At 38.6% G+C, this 21,188-nt stretch overlaps 2 protein-coding genes across 5 annotated transcripts; both read right to left on the bottom strand.

Moving 5' to 3' along the window:
* Nucleotides 1–2,522: 2,522 nt before the first annotated feature.
* LOC130232492 (uncharacterized) lies at nt 2,523–19,687 on the bottom strand. 4 transcript variants are annotated; one of them, XM_056462436.1, is made up of 8 exons: nt 19,566–19,683; nt 15,472–17,446; nt 15,217–15,380; nt 14,925–15,145; nt 14,582–14,711; nt 14,296–14,396; nt 14,028–14,211; nt 2,523–2,644 (listed from the first exon to the last, which is right to left on the bottom strand). In XM_056462436.1, the coding sequence occupies exons 4-7, from the start codon at nt 15,134–15,136 to the stop codon at nt 14,073–14,075; spliced, it is 582 nt and encodes a 193-aa protein (XP_056318411.1). In that variant the 5' UTR covers nt 15,137–15,145; nt 15,217–15,380; nt 15,472–17,446; nt 19,566–19,683; the 3' UTR covers nt 2,523–2,644; nt 14,028–14,072. The 4 variants fall into 4 exon arrangements, 2 of the variants coding, with proteins under 2 accessions (XP_056318411.1, XP_056318410.1); XM_056462435.1 differs by lacking the exon at nt 2,523–2,644 and having other exon boundaries at nt 13,429–14,211; XR_008838117.1 differs by lacking the exons at nt 2,523–2,644; nt 14,028–14,211; nt 14,296–14,396; nt 14,582–14,711; nt 14,925–15,145 and adding an exon at nt 18,097–18,145 and having other exon boundaries at nt 15,218–15,380; nt 19,566–19,687.
* Nucleotides 2,638–12,025, bottom strand: LOC130232491 (serine/threonine-protein kinase/endoribonuclease IRE1). Its single transcript, XM_056462434.1, has 7 exons — nt 11,994–12,025; nt 8,948–10,925; nt 8,693–8,856; nt 6,146–6,366; nt 5,276–5,405; nt 5,026–5,126; nt 2,638–2,822 (listed from the first exon to the last, which is right to left on the bottom strand). Exons 2-7 carry the CDS (start codon nt 10,905–10,907, stop codon nt 2,684–2,686), a joined length of 2,715 nt encoding a protein of 904 aa, XP_056318409.1. The 5' UTR covers nt 10,908–10,925; nt 11,994–12,025; the 3' UTR covers nt 2,638–2,683.
* Nucleotides 19,688–21,188: the final 1,501 nt, after the last annotated feature.

Genomic DNA, 21,188 nt, shown 5'->3' on the forward strand with positions numbered 1-21,188 from the left:
CCCACTGTGCCACCGTGCTGCCCCCGGTGGACAACTAAGGGATGAAAATAGTCTCAATATTATTAACGAATGAACGCTCTGTCATCCACACGCTCTATTAATGTTGTATATGCATTTTTATATCCACAAACGAATGGCTTTCAACCCGAGTCTGTGAATTTCAGATTTGCACAACCGTCCCCATAGAATTATAAGGTTCTGTCCGACATTTTTGTCAAAATTTAGTTATTGACATTCTTATTAAATGACAACTTATTTATGTTATGGGATGTTTTTTTCCTAATAAGTTGTTTGCATTTAATGTTACACATATACTGTTTGCTATATGAAATGCAAAAACTTTGAAGCTCAGTATCTCAAAATCATTCAGAACGAAGATAGAACCTTATAATTCCAAGGTGACGAAACATAAGCATGTTTGTGAAAACAAATATTACGTTTTGCATTAATGCATCTTAATTTACACATGCAAAAGGGAAGTTTTGCATTTGCACATCGGGTGCCGTGCATGTGTGACTTTTTGTTTGAGTCTATCTGCCGGGTTCATTTGAATTTTTGGTTTTTAAGCTTTTCAGGAAACAAAGACAAACAACTTTATATGAAAAAGCCGCAACATTCTTATTTAATGTGTACACATCTACCTACTGATATACAATCGTGCATTACTACACTTGTGTCTGATTTAAAGTCAGATGTAAATAAATGTGCAGCATTGTGTTAAAGCAGAGTAGCCTTTGCCTTTGTTTTGTGTATGTGTATCATACTTTGCACATGTGTGGATCAGGTGGCGCTTGTCTTCGGTTCATTTGGATTATGAGAATCATTTCATGCAGTTTGTCAGCAAATCCACACATGCACAACTTGTGTCAAGACCAAATGTCTGGAAATAAAGTTGAATACAAATAGCAAACATTTGCGCGCATTTGTGTGACAACTGAAATAGACACACCATTGACCAACTAAAAGCAAGTCTAAAGTAAATGGCTTAGAAATGGGAGACGAGACTCTGATTGGTTTAGAATCAGAATCAGAATTGGAAAGAGCTTTATTGTCAGGTATGTTCACACATACGAGGAATTTGTTTTGGTGACAGAGCTTCTACAGTGCAACATGATAACAGAGACAGGACAAAAAACAAATAATAAATATATTTTTTTTAAAATAGAAGTAAGTAGTGAGTGCAAATATACAGATTGACAAGTGTATGTACATGTTTATTACTATATACAACGTTATATGTGCAGCTGTTATGTGCAAATTGGCATGTAAAGTGTGTTGTTAAATAAGTGTATATGTGTATAAAAGTGTATAGCAGTAGTGATGTTGGTTTCACAATTATTATCATGAAGTGTTCATGAGATGGATTGCCTGAGGGAAGAAACTGTTTCTGTGTCGGGCTGTTCTGGTGCGCAGTGCTCTGTAGCGTCGACCAGAAGGTAAAAGTTCAAAGAGGCAGTGTGCTGGGTGTGAGGGGTCCAGAGTGATTTTGGCAGCCCTCCTGCTCGCTCTGGATAAATACAGTTCTTGGGGAGTAGGAAGGGTTGTACCAGTGATTCGCTCAGCAGTCCAAACTATTCGACGTAGCCTTTGAAGATCGTATTTAGTAGCTGAGCTAAACCAGACAGTTATTGATGTGCAGATGACTGATTCAATGATGGAGGTGTAGAACTGTTTCAGCAGCTCCTTTGGGAGATTAAACTTCCTCAGCAGACGAAGAAAGTACAGCTGAGCTTTTTTGACAATGGAGCCAATGTGAGTGTCCCACTTCAGGTCCTGGGAGATGGTGGTGCCCAGGAACCTGAATGACTCCACTGCTGCCACAATGCTGTCCATGATGCTCAGTGGGGGGAGAGCAGGGGGGTTTCTCCTGAAGTCCACTATCATCTCCACTGTTTTGAGCGTGTTGAGCTCCAGGTTGTTGTGGCTACACCAGACAGCCAACTCCTTAACCTCCTGTCTGTAAGCAGACTCGTCACCGTCCTGAATGAGGCCGATAAGTGTGGTGTCGTCTGCAAACTTCAAGAGCTTCACAGAGGAGTCTTTTGAAGTGCAGTCATTCGTGTACAGGGAGAAGAGCAGTGGGGAGAGGACATTACTTTATTAATTCACATTACACCCAAAACACACCCTTAAAACTTTAAGAGTATAGGGACAACCCTTTCAGACCATGCTCTGGGCATGCCGACCGTTTTTCCCATCCTTAAAATAGCAAAAGTGGATTCAGACATGCCCTAAGTGCACAAATGCTGGTGTACAGAGGAGACTCGGAGCAGGGATTACATACAGTTGAATTTATTGCAGATGCTGATGCATGAATATCAACGAATGTGATTTTTTCCAAGTCAAACAATGGTAAAGATTCCAGCACAGATGAGTGTTTCAGTACTAACAATGATGTTAAAGAGGAGTCCTTTATGGGTGGAAGATATGAAAATTACCTCTATGAGCAAGCTGTGTAGCAGATATTTACACATTTTGCACATGATAATGCAATTTGATGAAAATTGAAAGTATACAGATTATTCTGTTTAGAAATATTGTGTGAATGTTTTTTGAGGGTTTTATTTCCTGAGAATAATACAGCTCATCACAGACTAGGATGAGGATCCTAAATTGACCCTACATTTAAACTCACTCATGAAACCTGTATCAATGTACCTGCTTTAACCAAATACAACAAGAATTAAATCTGTTGAACGGAGCTGAAGAACTTTTTCAGACTCGCTCTGGAGTGCCATCCTTTCTCCTTGGCAAACCTGAACACGCTCCCAAAGAGATCAGGGAATAAAGCCATCAGGTTGATGCTCTCTGCATCTTCTGAACTGTGTAGAGTAAAAACAGGGTCTGACACACAATAACACACTTTAGTAAAGCCAATATTTTACATCACATGACATATAACCAGAGATGTATAAAGTACTAGAGATCCATACTTAAGTAAAAGTACAGGTGCTCTATCAAAAAAGTGACTTGAGTAGAAGTTGAAGTGCTCTTTAAGCACCATACTTAAGTGGAAGTACTAAAGTATTCAACGTTTTTTGTACTTAAGTATTGCAAGTAGTTTATTTCAAAATGTACTACTCAAGTTCTGAAAGTGAAAGTATTGTGTAATGTAGTTATTAAAGAAAGCAGTTAAAAGATATTGTAACACATGGAGTGACAAAGACAACGTTAGGATCCAAGTGCAGGGTTATATGGTAGTCAGGCAAGCAAGGGTCAACACAGGTGCAAACAGATAAATAAAGGCAAATCCAGAATCATAATTACTATAACAGGCGAGAGGTCAGACGGCAGGCAGGCAGTGAACAGGGACAAACAGACAAACTTGGCAAAGGTCAAAACACGGAGAAACAAGACTAAGGAAAACGCGTTAAGTTGTCACTTTACAGGTAAACAAGAGTCGGCCATGTGAATGAGTGCGTGTGCTGCTTAAGTAGTGTGGAAATCAGGTCCAGAAGCAGCATCAGCTGTGGGAGTCCAATCAGTGGAGACTTGGAGCAGGTGTGTGTGTGTGCGTGTGTGTGTGTGTGTGGCATGACTGAATATGTAGTTCACAAGATGTAGTCCATGTGAAAGTGAGTGCTTACCAGCGACCTCTGGTGGTTAGAGATCGCTGGTAATCATGACAATCATAATGTTTTGTTTATTTTAAATATCTTTTTTTGGGGCGCATGATTAAGCAGAACGAAAAGAAACATGGCTTACAATACTATTTTTCTCTCACGACAGATTATAACAGCTTTAACACACACCGTTCAACATTGTGTGTCACAAAAACACTCCGTAATCCACTCAAAATGCTATTGAAACCCATTTTTGGATCGCAAATTACCAATTGTAAACGCTGTAAATGGAAGTTTTAAACATTCTACCAGAAGATGCTGGTCACTATGGCGCCCTCCATGCAGGAGCCAAGAAAGAGGTCCATAATTGTATCGAGTAGGGGTGTGAATCTACACTGGTCTCACGGTTTGGTTCAGTTACGATTATCATGCCTTCGATTCGGTTCAACTCGATATCTCAGTGCATCTCGGTGCATTGACGATGCTTTCCATACATAATTAGATTTTTTCTTCACAACACAACATTTTTTTAATTAAAATCTATAAATATATTAATATGTATATATTATTTTTATTACAATTTTGTTCTTTAATACAGCGGTAATATATATGAACTGTACCCTTAATTTGACCCGCTCAAAGAAAACACTCTTTCTGAATGTATCAAACAAAACTCATGCACAGAAGACAGCCTGAGCATTTATAGCAAATAAACTAATGTAAATGTTATCCTGCTTGCTTTTTGAGCGGACAAGCGAGGTCTTACACCCCATTATTGTTTATTGTCTTCACCAGCTCAACAGAAAGAGCTGCGATCGGCTTCAGAAATTAAATCGCTGTTCACCGTTGGTGGGAAGAACATCCGCGGTTACAGTCAATATGTGTATAATACCCGGTTATCACAGGTAATCCATAATAGACACAGTAGAGAAAACTTGCACCTCAGGCACACTCGTGTCTGGATTCACAAGTATCACTTTAACAGCCAAGAGGAGAGGAAAAGTTACCTCACGAACACGCCAGCGGGTCAAATGTTGAAAGTGAGAGAGCGAGAGGTAAAGATGGAGTTTTACAGCATTTCTCCATAGTAGTGAAATAGCGGCTCGTGTGCTGTGTCGCCTTCATTGAAGTAAGAGCATTATTTACTCGCCCTCGCCTCCTTCGCCATAGTATTCTACTGCGACATCGCGCACAGGATATAAACGCAATACGCAGTACGCAATAACCGGTTATAATCTATTACTGAACCGATATCAATAACTTTGACACCTCTAGTAATGAGTAACGATGCAGCTCATAAAAAATCTAGCGGAGTAAAAGTATAAGCTCATCAAAAATATGTACTGAAGTAAAAGTGGAAGTAGGAGAAAAAACAATACTCCAGTAAAGTACAGATACAGCCTTTTAGTACAGAAGTGAAGTAGTTCTACTTCGTTACTATACATCTCTGCATATAACTCACTAATGCTCATGTAGGTTGCGTATAAAACGCAGCAGGCCTAGTGTGCTCTCAGGATAGCCTTTCTTCTTTCCATCCAGCTTCTGGACCAGTTCAGACGGAAACTGTCAAAGGAAGAATAGAAGAAAGTCAAATGATTGCTCAAACCCAGATTGAAGCATGCCACACACTATGAAGAGGACATCTGGAATATTTAATACTTCTGATTTTGTTTTCATTTATTATTATTATTTTGCATTAAAGTTAGACTTACTTTATTCTTCCATTGAGAAAAGCTTTTTCCCTCAGTGAATTTTTCAACAGCATGAAGAAGCTCCTCGTCCACTTTACGGCAGTTCTCCGCCTCATTCTGATTCCCAATTTTTTTCAAATACTCGACCCTCCTGACATGATTAAATGAAATGTACATCTTCAGATTATTGAGAAAAAACATTTAGATATGTTATTTCTCCTTAAATTCATGTAATCATAATAATTCATTACATGTATACAGCGCTTTCTTGGGCACTCAGATTGCTTTTCAGGGTCAGATTTAGAGGGGAATCTCCTCAACCACCACCAGTGTGCAGCATCCACTTGGATGACATGACTGCAGCCACTCTGTGCCAGGCCATATAATAGTGGAGAGAAGACTGATGGAGCCATTTATAACATGGGATGGTTAGGAGGTCACGGGCTAGTGGGCAAGTTTGGCCAGGATAACAGGGACACAGTCCTACTCTTTTTGAAGGAGATCCTGGGACTTTTAATGACCACAGAGAGTCAGGACCTCATCCAAAGAACTGATGTGATGCTAGTACCAGAAGCAGCACTGAACTTTTTGACAATTGTACAGTGTCATGAAGGGGGCCATGGCTGGCAGCCATGGGAGCAAACCGAGCAAAGGCATCGCAGTGGCATGAGTGTTAACGAGTGTCACCTGTGCGCTACACTTGTCTCGATCCTGACAGAAAAATATAAAAGGAGAACTGATGATTTAGAAAGGCGAAGGGGGGAATTCCCCTTCAAGTGTGAGTTTTGAACCTTGTTACATACAGCTACCAAAATTACATATTTAATAAGGTCATGAGGTTTAAATTTAGATTGTTATAAATGTAATTGGTAAATCAATGGCATTTTATACCTTTCATCAGTCCAGAAGAAGGGGTGTGCAAGGCTCTGCTCCACCGTCGGTCTGTTGTTTGGATCTTTATTGATCATCCATTCAACAAGATCCTTCGCCACATCGTCATCCAGATGATCCAGTGAGTAACTTCCTTGTAAAATATTGATTTCACAATATATCCCTTTCCCAAATGGATGGTGTCCTCTAGAAAGAATGTAGTACACTAACATCCCAGCAACCTTAAAAAGGGTCGCTGTTATTAGTATAGATTTTTCTCAATCTATTAACCTTATTCTGTAATGCAGAGATAAGCTCTTTTATGCAATTGTTTAACTTCCGATTCATTTGACTATTGGGGAATGAATAGGAATAACAACCAGCAACATACAGTCAAACTACCTGTGAATGAGACCGGAGGTCTTAAGCCAATAAGGTTTCAATGGCTGCACCTGCACTTAATGGGGTGGTCCACAACGATTTCACATTTTAAACTTTAAACTTAGTGTAAAATGTAGCTGTGTGAACATAAACAACATCTGAAAAGTTAAAAAGAGGAATCGACTTATATAGAGTTAACAAGGCAAAGCCTACAGCAAGTGCTGCTTGTGGAATACAACAAAATACTTGAAATTAATTGAGTAGTTTTTCTCAGAAATGGTAGTTTACTAAGTAGTTTTATAAATGTGTACTTTTACTTTCCCTTGAGTACATTTATAGTGCAGTATTGCTACTTTTACTCCACTATTTTCCTTCAACCTGCAGTCACTACTTTATTTTGTCTTGTCTATGGGGATTAGAAAAATCAGTCCTGTGATTCCTGTCCAATCAAATCGCACATAGAAGGTCAATCGCATCATACTGAACTACCTCAAGACGTGGGTGATTTATAATCGCAGCAAACTGTTTGGAAACATTAAAAGTGTCCAAGAAGATGTCCAAAATCTTTACACGCATTGACCCAGAGACTGTTTAGATGCATGTCACTGATGAGAAGATGACGGATGTTTACAGTATGTTAACCAAAATGGCCTCAAACACCCAGCAGGCACAAGATGTCAACATGATGTCAGATTTACGATATACCCCAACGTCGTGGGGACGTTGCATTTTGTTTGGAAATGAAAATTAGGTTGACATCAGAACCAAACGTCAGGCCGACATCAATGTCAAATGTCCAACCTAAAATCAACCAAATATCAAAGTCTAATAATGATACAACTTGACATTGTGTGGACGTTACCAGTATGACGTCTATCAGATATTAGATTTTGGTTGCCATACCTGACAAATAAATGTTAGTATTGACGTCAATATGACGTTGGTTTAAGACGTTGGTTCGACGTTGGATTTTGGTCAATTTCTAACACAAATTAAAATCAACCAAATATCAACGTCAATTGTTGTTGTTAATGGACATCAAAATAACGTTGTCCTTAGACGCTGGCTAGACATTAAATTTTGGTCACCTGACATTACAACCTAAAGCTAACCTAATATTAGCATCTTATGACGTTGTGTGACAGCTGGGCAATAACTCGATGCACTACAGAATGTTACGTTTACACACATGCACAAATTAAACAATGCATCAGCGTTTTACAGCGTAATACTCACTACTCTTGAGTACTTTTGAAAGAGCTACTTTTTACTCATACTTTGAGTAATATTGACAACAGATACTTTTACTCTACTTGCACTACATTTTTAGGCAAGTAATGGTACTTTTACTTGAGTATGATTTTTTTTGTACTCTTTCCACCACTGGCACTGTAACATTAGTAGACAAATGTAAACATGCCGTCCAAATGCTGTTATTTTCAAAGTGCTTTTCTTGTGTGGACAATGAGCCACAAACTTTAAGTATTTTAATAGTTGTTAATGTATTTACATGCATTGTTTACTGCATCAACTGTATGTTGTAGCACGGATGTAAACAAAGAGTTATGCTGTTAGGCACTAATAACAATTTAGCTTAAAGCAAATTCATATTTATCCATCAAGCACCCACAAAGTTAGTTCTAATTCTAACAACAAATGCTGGTGTGTTTTAGTGTTTATGCGACAACAGAACGGTACTAAAATGTGGAGCTGAACTTGCTGTTCAATGCCATTGGTTTAACATACAGAATGAAATGTCCACTAAAGCGTTTTTGCACTACAGAAATGGCATCTGAGCGTTTTTTCTGTTGCTGTCGATGGAAATGCTGCAATTTTAAAATTCATTGACATTTTAGAGAAATGCTCAAAGCTGATTATTTTAAAACATTGCTCGTGTTTCTACGATGCTTTGGTGGATAGGCACCCTGTTCAAACAAAGCTTCACAAACAAAACTAGAGTTTGAGCAAGTGATATTTTGTCAGACAATGCTGCACACGGACGGGACAAAACAAGAAGATGTGACACTGATAAAATGAGGATCCATATTTAAAACTTCTGGGCAGAGAGGTCTTGTTTTGAACTTCTATTGGTCTCACACATTCATATGAGGCAAGTTCGCATGTCAGAGCTCACCAAACCAATTTTAAATGAATTTGTTGGCTTAAACTAAGGACAAAAGATACAACCTGAATGTCAGAGCTCCTCTTGTACCCAGTGTTGCCCTCCTCATCTATGGCCTCCGTTGCCTTCCAGAATCTAGTCCCAGCAATGCTTGTTCTCAAAGTGGTTTGACTTAGGTTCAGTCTGCGACTTATGCCAAAATCAGCCAATCTAGCTTTTCCGTTTATGTCTGGGAAATAAGATAAGACCATTGTTAACTCAAAAAACAAACATAGTTTAAATAAATAACATAGACATAGAAGGGTTGTATTAGTGCTTACCAATCAGCACATTCTGGGGTTTGATGTCCCGATGGAGGACTTTGGTTTGTGGATCGTGTAAAACCTGTAAGCTGCACAGAACCTCCTTCACCAACTTCTTCAGAACCGAAGTTCTCTCATCTTCATCTTCTGGTAAATGATCTTGGATATACTCCTCCAGTGTGTACTCACAAAGCTGAAGAACAAGGTATCCAAAATGGGCATCTTCTGCAAAGTCCACATATCGCACAATGGAGGAACTTTCAAGTTCTGGAAGTCGTAGAAATTCCTCCTCATTCCTGAGGGCTTGATAGTTAGACTTAATCATTCGTTTCACAGCCACCTCTGTGCCATCGTCCCTCAATCCAAGGAAAACTTCAGTTCCATCACTTCCTTTAGCAATTTGAAATTCATCGCTAAGTACAAGAGTAAGATTCCCCAGCCTGTAAGTATTATAAATGTCCATATTAGCTAGCTTTTCAAGATTGGGCCTCCAACGACGACTGGTTTGAAGCCACCTTTTTGAGATACTAGGGTTCTCAGCAGCAGGCTGTATGAAGGGCTGTACACTTGAGTTGGATTCTTCAGTGGGTTTCAATCCAGTGCCTGAAAAAGATTCTTCTTTCAATGGAAGCTTACATTCTTGTGATCCCACTTCTTGCTGGACTTTCTTCTTCTTCTTTTTCTTCTTCCTGTGCATTGATGAAGCCACAGCTTCCTCGCATAAACTCTCCACTGCACTTGAATTTGCAGGATGTCTCAGTGATTCATCCAACTTTTGCAGCTTTTTTTTCATGACTTCATCCATCTCGAGCTCTGCAGTGTTAAGTATCGTCTCTGGGATGGAGGTGAATCCAACAAGTTCAGGAGCAATTTCATATACATAGACAAAGAGTCCATAGGCCCAAACGCTAATCCTACCCGAGTAATCAGGATGTGTAAGAGGCAGCAGGCTTTTGCATAAGTTCTCATAGATCAAATAGTTTGCACTGCTTTGTTGGTGAGACGTCTTCTGCATCATGACATTAAGTATAATCAATATGAGATGATTTATTATTTCTCCTTGCATGTTTTCAAAGTGCTCAAAACTATTCGTTAGAATTGGCACAAGCTCACTGAAAACCTGAGGAGAAACACTTTCACTGACACACAAAGCTGCATATATGCAGTTTAGTGCATCCTGCCAGTGTTCCTGAGGGATTTTTGGGAAGCGCTTGATGACTCCTTCGATGTATCGGTCTGCACTCTTTGTGTCTTTTAACCACTTGATGGCGCTCTGACGATATTGCTCTGCACCTGGACCAATGACACCAAAATACATCTCAAACAGAAGCTTATGAATGAACGGATGTTCCTGAAGGAAATGTTCCTTATAGATTCTGTATACTTCTGTCTGATTTTTCAATGGTACAGCATCAGATAGAGAGAAAAATAAACTAACTTTCTTGTACTCGTCACTCTGTGAAGATAATTGATAAATCATTGCCTTGACTTTTTTGTCAACATGTGGATATCTCCCATAGTTTCTTTCAGGTGAAGCTCCAGCTTCTAAAAGTGCCTTCACAATGTCTTCACGGCCAAAATCAGCAGCACATTGCAGTGGGGTAAACCTTTGTAGCACATGTCCATTAGGGTTAGCTTTTGCTGCAAGTAATCTTTTCACAATACTCAGAGGAACTCCAGCTGTAAAAGCAGTATAATGTAGAGGAGTTTTTCCATTCGTGGAGTGTTTGTTAGGATCAGCTCCCTCTCCAAGCAGATAAGTGCAGATGTCTTCATTTCTGCATATGACTGCTGCAGTTAAAAGTGTGATATCCTCATTCTGGTCCTCACAAGAGTACAGTCCATTAATATCTCTGCCTCTTATACACTTGCGAAGTCTCTCTGCCTTTTTCTCTATGATGCATTTTATTAGGGGGTCTGTTTTTTTAGGTCCTATTGGAACTGGAACAGGAAGAGATACTTGGATCTGGAATGCCATGGATCTTTAAATGTCCGCCTGTGGAGACATGATACACATCACAACATTTAATATATATATATTGCTATTCGTTTTATAATAGATTGCAAAGAAACACTGAAAAAAAAAAAACAGCAAAATGTTAAAGGGCACCAATCATACACTGGGCTCTGTGTTTAGTGTGTCTACTGTCATACTGGAGGGATTTAAACAAAGCAAGCCTCATTTTTTGGAATTTCCTGACGTTAATCTAGGATTCAAACCTCAGTGATTTTGAGGCCTACAGCACCGTGACGTAGCAGTGCCTTTTTTATATTTTAACATGAGCAGTGCTTATGAATGCACCCTATTTACTGCTACCAGCTAATGATATCAGATTTTTTTAACACAGGTGAAGCTTTTCAAGTGCCATTATGAGCCAAAAGTCTGTATGTAAACCGTCTGACATCTTTATAACAGTTGAGTTCATATTATTGCTTAAAGTACTTTTTCAGTGCAATGCTGATTTGCATGGTAAAGAAACTATCCTTTGTATTGTACCTGGCAGAATATGCCAATTATTACATGATCACCTGAACAAAGCATTGCGATCTAATTTTGTTTAGTTGTATCGTATATTGTCAAGCCCAAAATTGTTCATACGCCTGTCAAATTCTGACTTTAAGTTTTTGTTCAAATGTAAATAAATATAATTTAATTTCCAAAATGATGCGTTTTGTACATCATCTTACTATCTTTTGGGAAAAACCTGTGTCATTTCCAGTCAAAAAAAACAACAACTTGCTGGTTGAATAAACATAACTTTAAATAAGAATTTGAGAGGTGTAATTTCGGACTTGACTGTATATTATTTGTATACTGTATACGCAACACAATCTCACGGCAATTCGTAACTTTTTCTTTTAGTGGCTAATTTGTACGATCTAATTCGTATAATTTAACACGATTTGCTCATCCCCAAATGACGGTTGTGTTTGGTATACACAATGTAACTATTAAACATAAACAATAACACCATTATTCTCCATTGTGTAATCTGTGTGTGGTTACTGTGAAAACATAAGAATTATAAAATATTTTTAAAAATGACAATCGATAACTGCTTACCTGTTCTGTGTTGCAGCCCTGTCATTGAGTTGGTATTGGTGTTATTATAAAACCTTTACCTTTTTTATGGTTGCTTAAACCACACCTATACAAAGTTCACCTTAAGCAAACTTTAAAATGTAAGAGCCAAGCCAACCTTATCAACAGAACTGGAGAGAAAATTGCTAGATGAAGATATCATTAGGAAAATAATAATAAAATGGACAGAACAACACTGTTATATTACAGAATGATTAGACAGCAGAAAATGGTAAGCACATATATACATATTAATATAACTGAAAATGTACCATACAGTACACACAGACATTATCTTTTTGAAAAGGACACTATATATTGTATAACTGCAGGTTATCTATGTAACTATAAACACTTTTTCACACCAGGCTATGTATATGTAATTTGTTTTCCCTTTCCATATTTAAAAACTGCATGATTGTTTACTTGTGTTATCTCTGACTAGTATTTAAATTTGTTTTATGATTTGACATATTAAAGCTGTCGGTCCTGGAGGGCTGGTGTCCTGGAGATTTTAGCTCCAACCCTAATCAAACAAACTTGAATCAGCTAATCAAGCTTTTACTAGATATACTAGAAACTTCCTGGCAGGTGTGTTGAAGCAAGTTGGAGCAAAACTCAGCAGGACACTAGCGACCAAGTTTGGACCCCTAAATTAAAGTGTGACAAACATGAAAAAAAAATAATAATAAATATATATATATATATATATATATATATATATATAGAGAGAGAGAGAGAGAGAGAGAGAGAGAGAGAGAGAGAGAGAGAGAGAGAGAGAGAAAGAGAAAAAAACAGCAAGGGGGCAAAGACTTTTTCACACCATATTTTGTCCACCCTATACGCAACACTTTATCTTTTCTGATTTTGACCGTAATGTAATAACGCGCACCTTTTGTAAAGCTGCAAAAATACCAAATTCTGTAATTCAGTATTATTTATGACTAATAAAAAATATTTTTAACACAGAAATGTTGGGATTATTTCAAGAAAAAGAGCAGTGGCAGGAGGACGACTGGAATCAACAGGAACAAAATAATAAACAGCTGAGTTTCTAGACAGATGATAAAAATAGAAGAGTTTATAATTTATTGCTGATTCTGATGCATGAATTACAGGACAATGAATGTGATTTCTCAAAGCAAACAGAGGTAAGTATTCCACCACAGGTGAGTGTGTGTCAGTACTTTAAGAGATTAATAACAAGACTAGACAAGTGAAGTTTAAATCTTAAACTAATTTCGAGAGGAGCATGTGCTCATGATAGACCCAGCTGGTCCACATTAGCTAATCATGATCCTCCAATCAAAGGATCCCAAGTCACTGTATATACCCTCATTTCCTCTCTACAACTATCTTCGTCTGGAAGAAACCCCCCCCCCCCCCCCTCCTCCCACCTTTATGCAGAATGGGCGGCACGGTGGCCCAGTGACTAGCACGTTTGCCTCACAGCTAGAATACCAATGGCGTTGGGTCTTCACTGGGCCATCTGGTGTTCCTGTGCGGAGTTTGCATGTTCTCCGTGTGGGTTTCCCCGGGTTCCCTGGTTAGATAAAATAAGCCTAAATCTTTTTCTAATGTCTTACTCTCAGGAAGTTCACCTTGGCCTCAGCAGCGGGGGAGTTTCAGATCGATCTGAGCTCAGTCTCCCCTCGCCCTGTGAAAGGAGGGAGCCCTGGGCTCGAGGATCCCTTGAGCTCAGGGCTCTCTCCCGGGACAGCACGCCAAACAAGCTATGTATAAATCGTGAGCTAAGTGTGAACTCTTGAAATGTGTTGTGTGTGTGTGCTGAGTCCTTTATGGGCTGATAATATGAATATTTATTACTCTTATGAAGAAGCTGTGTACCAGGCATAATGCAGTATCAGAAATTATACAAAGCATCCAGTTTAAGAAATATTGTGTGTGAATGTTTTTTGATTGTCTGGGTTTAGCGATTTGTGTGAGGGATGAATCTCAGTTCATCAAAGGATGAGGGTCCTAAATCGACCCTTCATTTAAACTCACTCTTGAAACTCAGTGCAGGATCAATGTACCTGCTTTAACCAAAAACAACAAGAATTAAATCTGTTGAACGGAGCTGAAGAACTTTTTCAGACTCGCTCTGGAGTGCCATCCTTTCTCCTTGGCAAACCTGAACACGCTCCCAAAGAGATCAGGGAATAAACCCATCAGGTTGATGCTCTCTGCATCCTCTGGACTGTGTAGAGTAAAAACAGGGTCTGACACACAATAACACACTTTAGTAAAGCCAATTTTTTACATCACATGACATATAACTCACTAATGCTCATGTAGGTTGCGTATAAAACGCAGCAGGCCTAGTGTGCTCTCAGGATAGCCTTTCTTCTTTCCATCCAGCTTCTGGACCAGTTCAGACGGAAACTGTCAAAGGACGAATAGAAGAAAGTCAAATTATTGCTCAAACCCAGATTAAAGCATGCCACACACTATGAAGAGGACATCTGGAATATTTAATACTTCTGATTTTGAAGTTATTAATTTTTCATACATTTTACATTGTCACATATATTTACATAATTACTAGAATGTTTGTGCATTGGACGTACTTTATTCTTCCATTGAGAAAAGCTTTTTCCCTCAGTGAATTTTTCAACAGCATGAAGAAGCTCCTCGTCCACTTTACGGCAGTTCTCTGCCTCATTCTGATTCCCAATTTTTTTCAAATACTCGACCCTCCTGACACGATTTAATGAACAACACAACATCTTCAGATAACTGAAAACGAATGTCTAGACACAATGCAGCTTCCTTCATCATTTAATAGAAGTTCATACAAGGCTAGTACCGTAATCATTTCCAAATGTACAGATACTGTACCTAATTCATAAGGTCATGATGTGTTGGTAAATTTAAATTGCTGACAGTAAATAGCTCAATGGAGTATTTTACCTTTCATCACTCCAGAAGAAGGGGTGTGCAAGGCTCTGCTCAACAGTCGGTCTGTTGTTTGGATTTCCATTGATCATCCATTCAATAAGATCCTTCGCCACATCATCATCCAGATACTCCAGTGAGTATTTTCCTTGTAAAATGTTGTATTCACAAGCAGCACCTTTACCAAATGGATGGTGTCCTCTAGAGAGAATGTAGTACACTAACATCCCTGCAACCTTCAAACAGGTTTAAATAAATATATTCAGTAAGTACACTTTGAGTTCATTGGTTAATACTTGAAACAGACCTGAATGTCAGAGCTCCTCTTGCACCCTGTGTTGACCTCCTCATCTATGGTCTCCTTTGCCTTCCAGCATCTAGTTCTGGCAATGCTTGTTCTCAAAGTGGTTTCATTCTGTTTAAGTCTGCGACTTATGCCAAAATCAGCCAATCTAGCTTTTCCGTTGATGTCTGTAACATGAAAAGTCCGCATTAGTTCAAAGATGAAAAATAGATTGATATTTTAATTATAACTGTGGCCCCAATCAGGTTTAATTCCTACCAATCAGCACATTCTGGGGTTTGATGTCCCGATGGAGGACTTTGGTTTGTGGGTCGTGTAAAACCTGTAAGCTGCACAAAACCTCCTTCACCAGCTTCTCCAGAACCAAAGATCTCACATCCTTGTCTTCTGGTAAATGATCTTGGATATATTCCTCCAGTGTGTACTCACAAAGCTGAAGAACAAGGTATCCAAAATGGGCATCTTCAGCAAAGTCCACATATCGCACAATGGACGGACTGTCAAGTTCTGGAAGTCAAAGAAATTCCTTCTCATTTTTAAGGACTTGGTAGTTAGATTTAATCATTCGTTTCACAGCCACCTCTGTCCCGTCGTCCCTCAATCCAAGGAAAACTTCAGTTCCATCACTTCCTTTAGCAATAAGATATTCAGGATTAAGAACAAGAGTAAGATTTCCCAGTCTGTATGTCTTGCTACCACCAATGTTAGCTAGCTTCTCAAGCTTGGGCCTCCAACGAATGCTAGTTTGATTCCACTCTTTTGGGATCACAGTTGGCTGTGGGAATGGCTGCACACTTGAAGTTGATTCCTCAATGGATGTCACTTCAGTGACTGAATACGGTTCTTCTTTACCTTGCAGCTCAGCTTCTTGTGATCCCTTTTTCCTCTTCTTCTTTTTCTTCTTCCTGCGTGTTGATAGAGCTGCGGTTTCCTCACATAAACTCTCCACTGCGCTTGAACCTGCTGGATGTTTCAGTGATTCATCCAACTTTTGCAGCTTCTTTTTCATGGCTTCGTCCATTTCCGTCTCTGCTTTGAGGAGTACTGTTTCCGGAACCGGAGACAATCCACTCAATGAAACAAGCTCAGGAGCAAAGTCATTTAAATAAACAAACAGTCGATAGGTCATCAATCTAATCAGGCTTGAGTAGTTTGAATGTGTGAGAGGCAACAGACTTTTGCATAGCTTCTCATAGACAGAATGGTTCAGTCTCAGTTTCTGCTCAGACGTCTTCTGCATCATGACATTGAGTATCTTCAGTACCAGATGATCAATGTTTTCTCCTTGCATGTTTTCAAAGGGCTGAAGACTGTTTGTTAGAATTGGCACAAGCTCACTGAAAACTTCAGGAGAAACTCTTTTGCTGACACACAAAGCTGCATTTAACGTGGTCAGTGGATAAATCCAGTGTTCCTGAGGGATTTTTGGGAAGCGCTTGATGACTCCTTCGATGTATCGGTCTGCACTCTTTGTGTCTTTTAACCACTTGATGGCGCTCTGATGATACTGCTCTGCTCCTTGTCCAATGACATCAAAATACACCTCAAACAGAATTGTATGAATAAAAGGGTGCTCTTGAAAGAAATCTTCCTTATAGATTCTATAAACTTCTTTATGCTTTTTCACTGATATAGCACAAGACAGAGAGAAAAACTGATGCACTTTTTGAAATTCTTCACTCTGTGACGATATTTTACTAATTATTCTTTCCACTTTTTCATCAAGCTCTGGATATCTCCCATAGTGTCTTTCAGGTAACGCTCCAGCTTCTATAAGTGCCTTCACAATGTCTTCACGGCCTTTATCAGCAGCACATTGCAATGGAGTAAATATTTGTAGCCCATATCCATTAGGGTTAGCTTTTGCTGCAAGTAATCTTTTCACAATACTCAGAGGAACTCCAGCTTGAAACGCTGTATAATGTAGAGGAGTTTTTCCATTTGTGGAGTGTTTGTTAGGATCAGCTCCCTCTTTAAGAAGATAGGAACAGATTTTTTCATTTCTACATAAAACAGCTGCGGTTAATAGTGTAACATCATCATTCCAGACCTCAGAAGGGTATAGTCCATTAATATCTTTGCTTTTTAATAATTTGCCCAGTTTTTCTGTCTTGTTTTCTATGATCCATTGTATTATAGTGTCTGTTTTTCTTGGTGGCACTGAAAGTGGAACTGAAACTGGAATTGGTAATTGGATCTGGAATGCCATGGATCTTTAAATGTTCACTGCAACCTGTGGAGAGATGTTAAACAGCAATACCATTAGTGACATTTAATGCAACTACGTTTACATGGACACCAATAATTTGATTGTAATGCGATTAAGACAATGCTCTGATTAAGAGTTAACCATGTAAACAGCTATTTTTGATTCATTTAATCAGATTAAGGTCGTAATCGAACTAACGAGAAATCGAATTTAGACATGTGGAGAATGCCGATTTTTAGTCGCATTATTGAAGTGCAGTACAGGCATGTAAACATCTTAACCGAACTATTACCATCATGTACACTCTCAGAAATAAAGGTATGCGAGCTGTCACTGGGGTGGTACCTTTTCAAAAGGTACAAATCTGTACCTAAAAGGTCCATATTAATACCTCAAGGGTACATATTAGAGCCTAAAAATTAAGAAGAACACTTTCGTACTTTTTAGGTACTAATATCTACCCTTGAGGTATTTATTTATTTATTATTTATTTATTGCCACATTAGCAACTTATGGCTATTTCGTGGCAAAATGGATATTTATAAAATATTACATGATAAAACAAATTCGTATTACACTAAAAAAAGTTACATAGACAAATATATAAAATATAAATAGATAAAATTTACACAAAAATGTATTCAAAGTTAAATATGATTTTGAACGTTCCATACCACTCAGTGGAAACGGGCGATGAGAGAATGACAGATGTGTCGCTGATGCCTGTGAAACATTTGGCATGCTAAATATTAGAGTTTTATAAACAAATCCGTTTTAAAATTGAAACCCTAACTTAACAACAACCTGGGGACAGCAAATAAAAAAAAAGCTGTTCATAAAATCTAATTATATTTTTGATAAATTAAACACTTTCAGCAGTCAAGAGAATGCGCTTCCACGCATGCCATTGACACCACCCCCAACAACAACATGAAAAAACACTTAACTTAATTAATAACTTAATAAACTTAACTTAAATTAATAAAGGGACTATGCCGAAAAGAAAATGAATGAATGAATGAATGAATGAATGAATAAATGAACTACTTTTATTAAAGAAATAAACTATAAGAATTAAGACTTATTATGACTCCAGAATAATAATTTTTGTTTTATAGGAAATACTGTGAAAATATCCTTGGTTTGTTAAAGATCATTTGGAAAACATTATTTTATATTATTGGGAGGGCAAAAAAATTGACTTCAATTGCATCTGTTAAAGTTCACAAGTGCAAAAATGGGCCTTGATGTACTTGAATGTTAAAAATGTGTCATCCTACTATACAAATATATTAACAAGTTATTTAATTGGCTTGTTTATGAAGACTGAAGAGGGATGCATGAAAGAAAATTTACTTGTAGTTTGTGATGTATGTTAAAGTGTGCCCCCTAAAAGCAGGGCCGTAGCAGACAAGTGGGAGGACAGTTGAATGAGATTCAATATTTTACGTTCATACAATTATTAATCATCTGTTTCTAAATGGTCGGTCTAAAAAAGTGAGGGGGATGTATCCCGCCCGGTTGCTGCGCCCCTGTCTAAAAGTACAAGTGGCCCCTGCCCAGCCCCCCAGTCACTCTGGTCTAGAACCGCCACTGCCTGTTGTTCACATTTTAATTGTGGAACAGGGCTCATCCTTTTGATAGTATTTAATGTTAATTACAAGTAAATTAGCTAGAAATTTGGTTTTCATCACTTGATGTTAAGATACATTAAGTCAGGTTAAGCTTTTTTTTATTACAGTGGACTGCAATGGGGAAAATATATCTTTTTCACAACATCATTCCTACTGGGAAAAACAAAATAAATTAAACCAGCCTAAAATGGTGGCCAGTCTGGTTTTAGAGGGGTTTTTACCATTTCCAGCCTGGTCTTATTTGGTAAGGCTGGGAGACCAGCTGGATTATACAAGCTAAATCCTGTCTGAGACGCTGGGTTTACGTAGCTGACTTTGGCTGGTCATTCCAGCTTGTGTCCAAGCTAAGACCAGGCTTAAAACGTCCAAAAGCCCGCTGGCCAACAAGTTAAGGCTGGTGTAATGTCTAGTGGTCTGCGTATGAATTCCTTAATTAAACGATTAAAACAGGAAGTGTGATTTAACAGACTCAAGCAGCCTATAACAGCGAATAAAAAGGGAGCACTTACCCAATAGTTTCTTCCTTTTTTGCGTGTGAGTGTGTGTCTGTAACAAAATCTCCCGCTCCCGATTTGACAGAAAATAAAACCAAAAGTACGCCCTTGTTAGGACGCCTCATACTGCATGATCACGTGACCATATCAACGCAATCCATTGGACTCTTCGTTCAACATAAGATATATGCACTTGATATCGCATATAGACCCTGAGCATGCGTCATTAGCGCCGCCATATTTGTACAGTGCTCCTAGGACAAAAGCCTTTCAACCGCATTCAGTCAAGACTAAAGCTAGAGAGACCGGGTGTAGTAACGCGCAAACAAAGAAAACAAAGCATAAAGGGAGAACATTTCATAGGTAAGTTTTCGTTTTTTACGTTGTTTTATGTTACTAACTTTTGTGCTCAACAAGTAACGTTACGGATGATAATACATCATTTACTGCATTCACCATAATGCAAAGTAGCACCAACCCACACTAAATTCTAGGCTTATGCTAGTTCTGTTGAATAAAATCAGCAAACAATGTAAATGAAATATGACAACAAGACGCTGCAGTGCCAGAAACTTGTATTATTGTCGGATGAGTGAACAAAGACGTTCATAAGTGAGGTTAAGTTGGTTTTATATTGGCACATTCGTTCAGGGACAACCTGTGACATGTTCCCTATAATGTTTGCCTTGGTACTTTGAATATTCGGTCTGAAATCACATGTAAATATGACTTGAAAACAACATTAGCACTATTTAGTTGACTGTGAATATTGTTGTACTTTGATAGTCATATGACTTCACTGTTTTGGTAAGGAATACCCCTTCTGAAATTATATTATTAAGGAGAACGTCCAAATGTGTGAAAATAAAACCAACTTTACCTCAAATTCACGAATGAATTGCTCCCTCCGTTGAGAAGTGAAGGATGGGGGGGGGGGGGGGGGGGTCAGGTCATGGATTAGACTAAATTTATTTAACAGGGAGGGAGGATAATACATTTCCATGCACACAAACACATGCTCTTTGGCAGGAATGCCCGTGCGTTCACTTACCCATCGATGTAGAAAATTTATGTAAATTGTATGCGTGTGTGTTTATATATATATATATATATATATATATGTGTATGTATGTACATGAATTTTTTTGGTATTATGAAAATGATCATTTTACATCACTTTTCTATATTCATGGATGTGACCGCAAGGGCATTGGCGACAAAGAGTGCGTGTTTGTGTGCATGGAAATGTATTATCCTCCCTCCTACAACTCATCAAGACTCATCAGACCAGGCAACGTTCTCCAATCTTCTATTGTCCAGTTTTGGTGAGCCTGTGTGAATTGTAGCCTCAGTTTCCTGTTCTTAGCTTACAGGTGCGGCACCCGGTGTGGTCTTCTGCTGCTGTAGCCCATCTGCCTCAAGGTTGGACGTGTTGTGTGTTCAGAGATGCTCTTCTGCAGACCTCGGTTGTAACAAGTGCTTATTTGAGTTACTGTTGCCTTATTTCTATCAGCCGGAACCAGTCTGGTCATTCTCCTCTGACATCAATTTGCGCCCACAGAACTGCCGCTCACTGGATATTTTCTCTTTTTCAGACCATTCTCTGTAACCCCTAGAGATGGTTGTGCATAAAAATCC

Source organism: Danio aesculapii, chromosome 7 (genome assembly GCF_903798145.1).
Source record: "Danio aesculapii chromosome 7, fDanAes4.1, whole genome shotgun sequence".
Lineage (NCBI taxonomy): Eukaryota > Metazoa > Chordata > Actinopteri > Cypriniformes > Danionidae > Danio > Danio aesculapii.

Bases quoted from the DNA above. Each gene is read 5' to 3' on its own strand.
- LOC130232492 (XM_056462436.1), bottom strand. From the start codon at position 15,136: ATGTTAGTGTACTACATTCTCTCTAGAGGACACCATCCATTTGGTAAA. The intron at 14,397-14,581 runs GTACGTCCAATG...GTCCTTTGACAG, and splicing joins TTTCTCAATGGAAGAATAAA to TTTCCGTCTGAACTGGTCCA. The intron at 14,212-14,295 runs GTGAGTTATATG...TACTCTACACAG, and splicing joins CGCAACCTACATGAGCATTA to TCCAGAGGATGCAGAGAGCA.
- LOC130232491 (XM_056462434.1), bottom strand. From the start codon at position 10,907: ATGGCATTCCAGATCCAAGTATCTCTTCCTGTTCCAGTTCCAATAGGA. The intron at 8,857-8,947 runs GTAAGCACTAAT...CTTATTTCCCAG, and splicing joins ACCCCAGAATGTGCTGATTG to ACATAAACGGAAAAGCTAGA. The intron at 5,406-6,145 runs GTATAAAATGCC...TAATCATGTCAG, and splicing joins TTCTTCTGGACTGATGAAAG to GAGGGTCGAGTATTTGAAAA.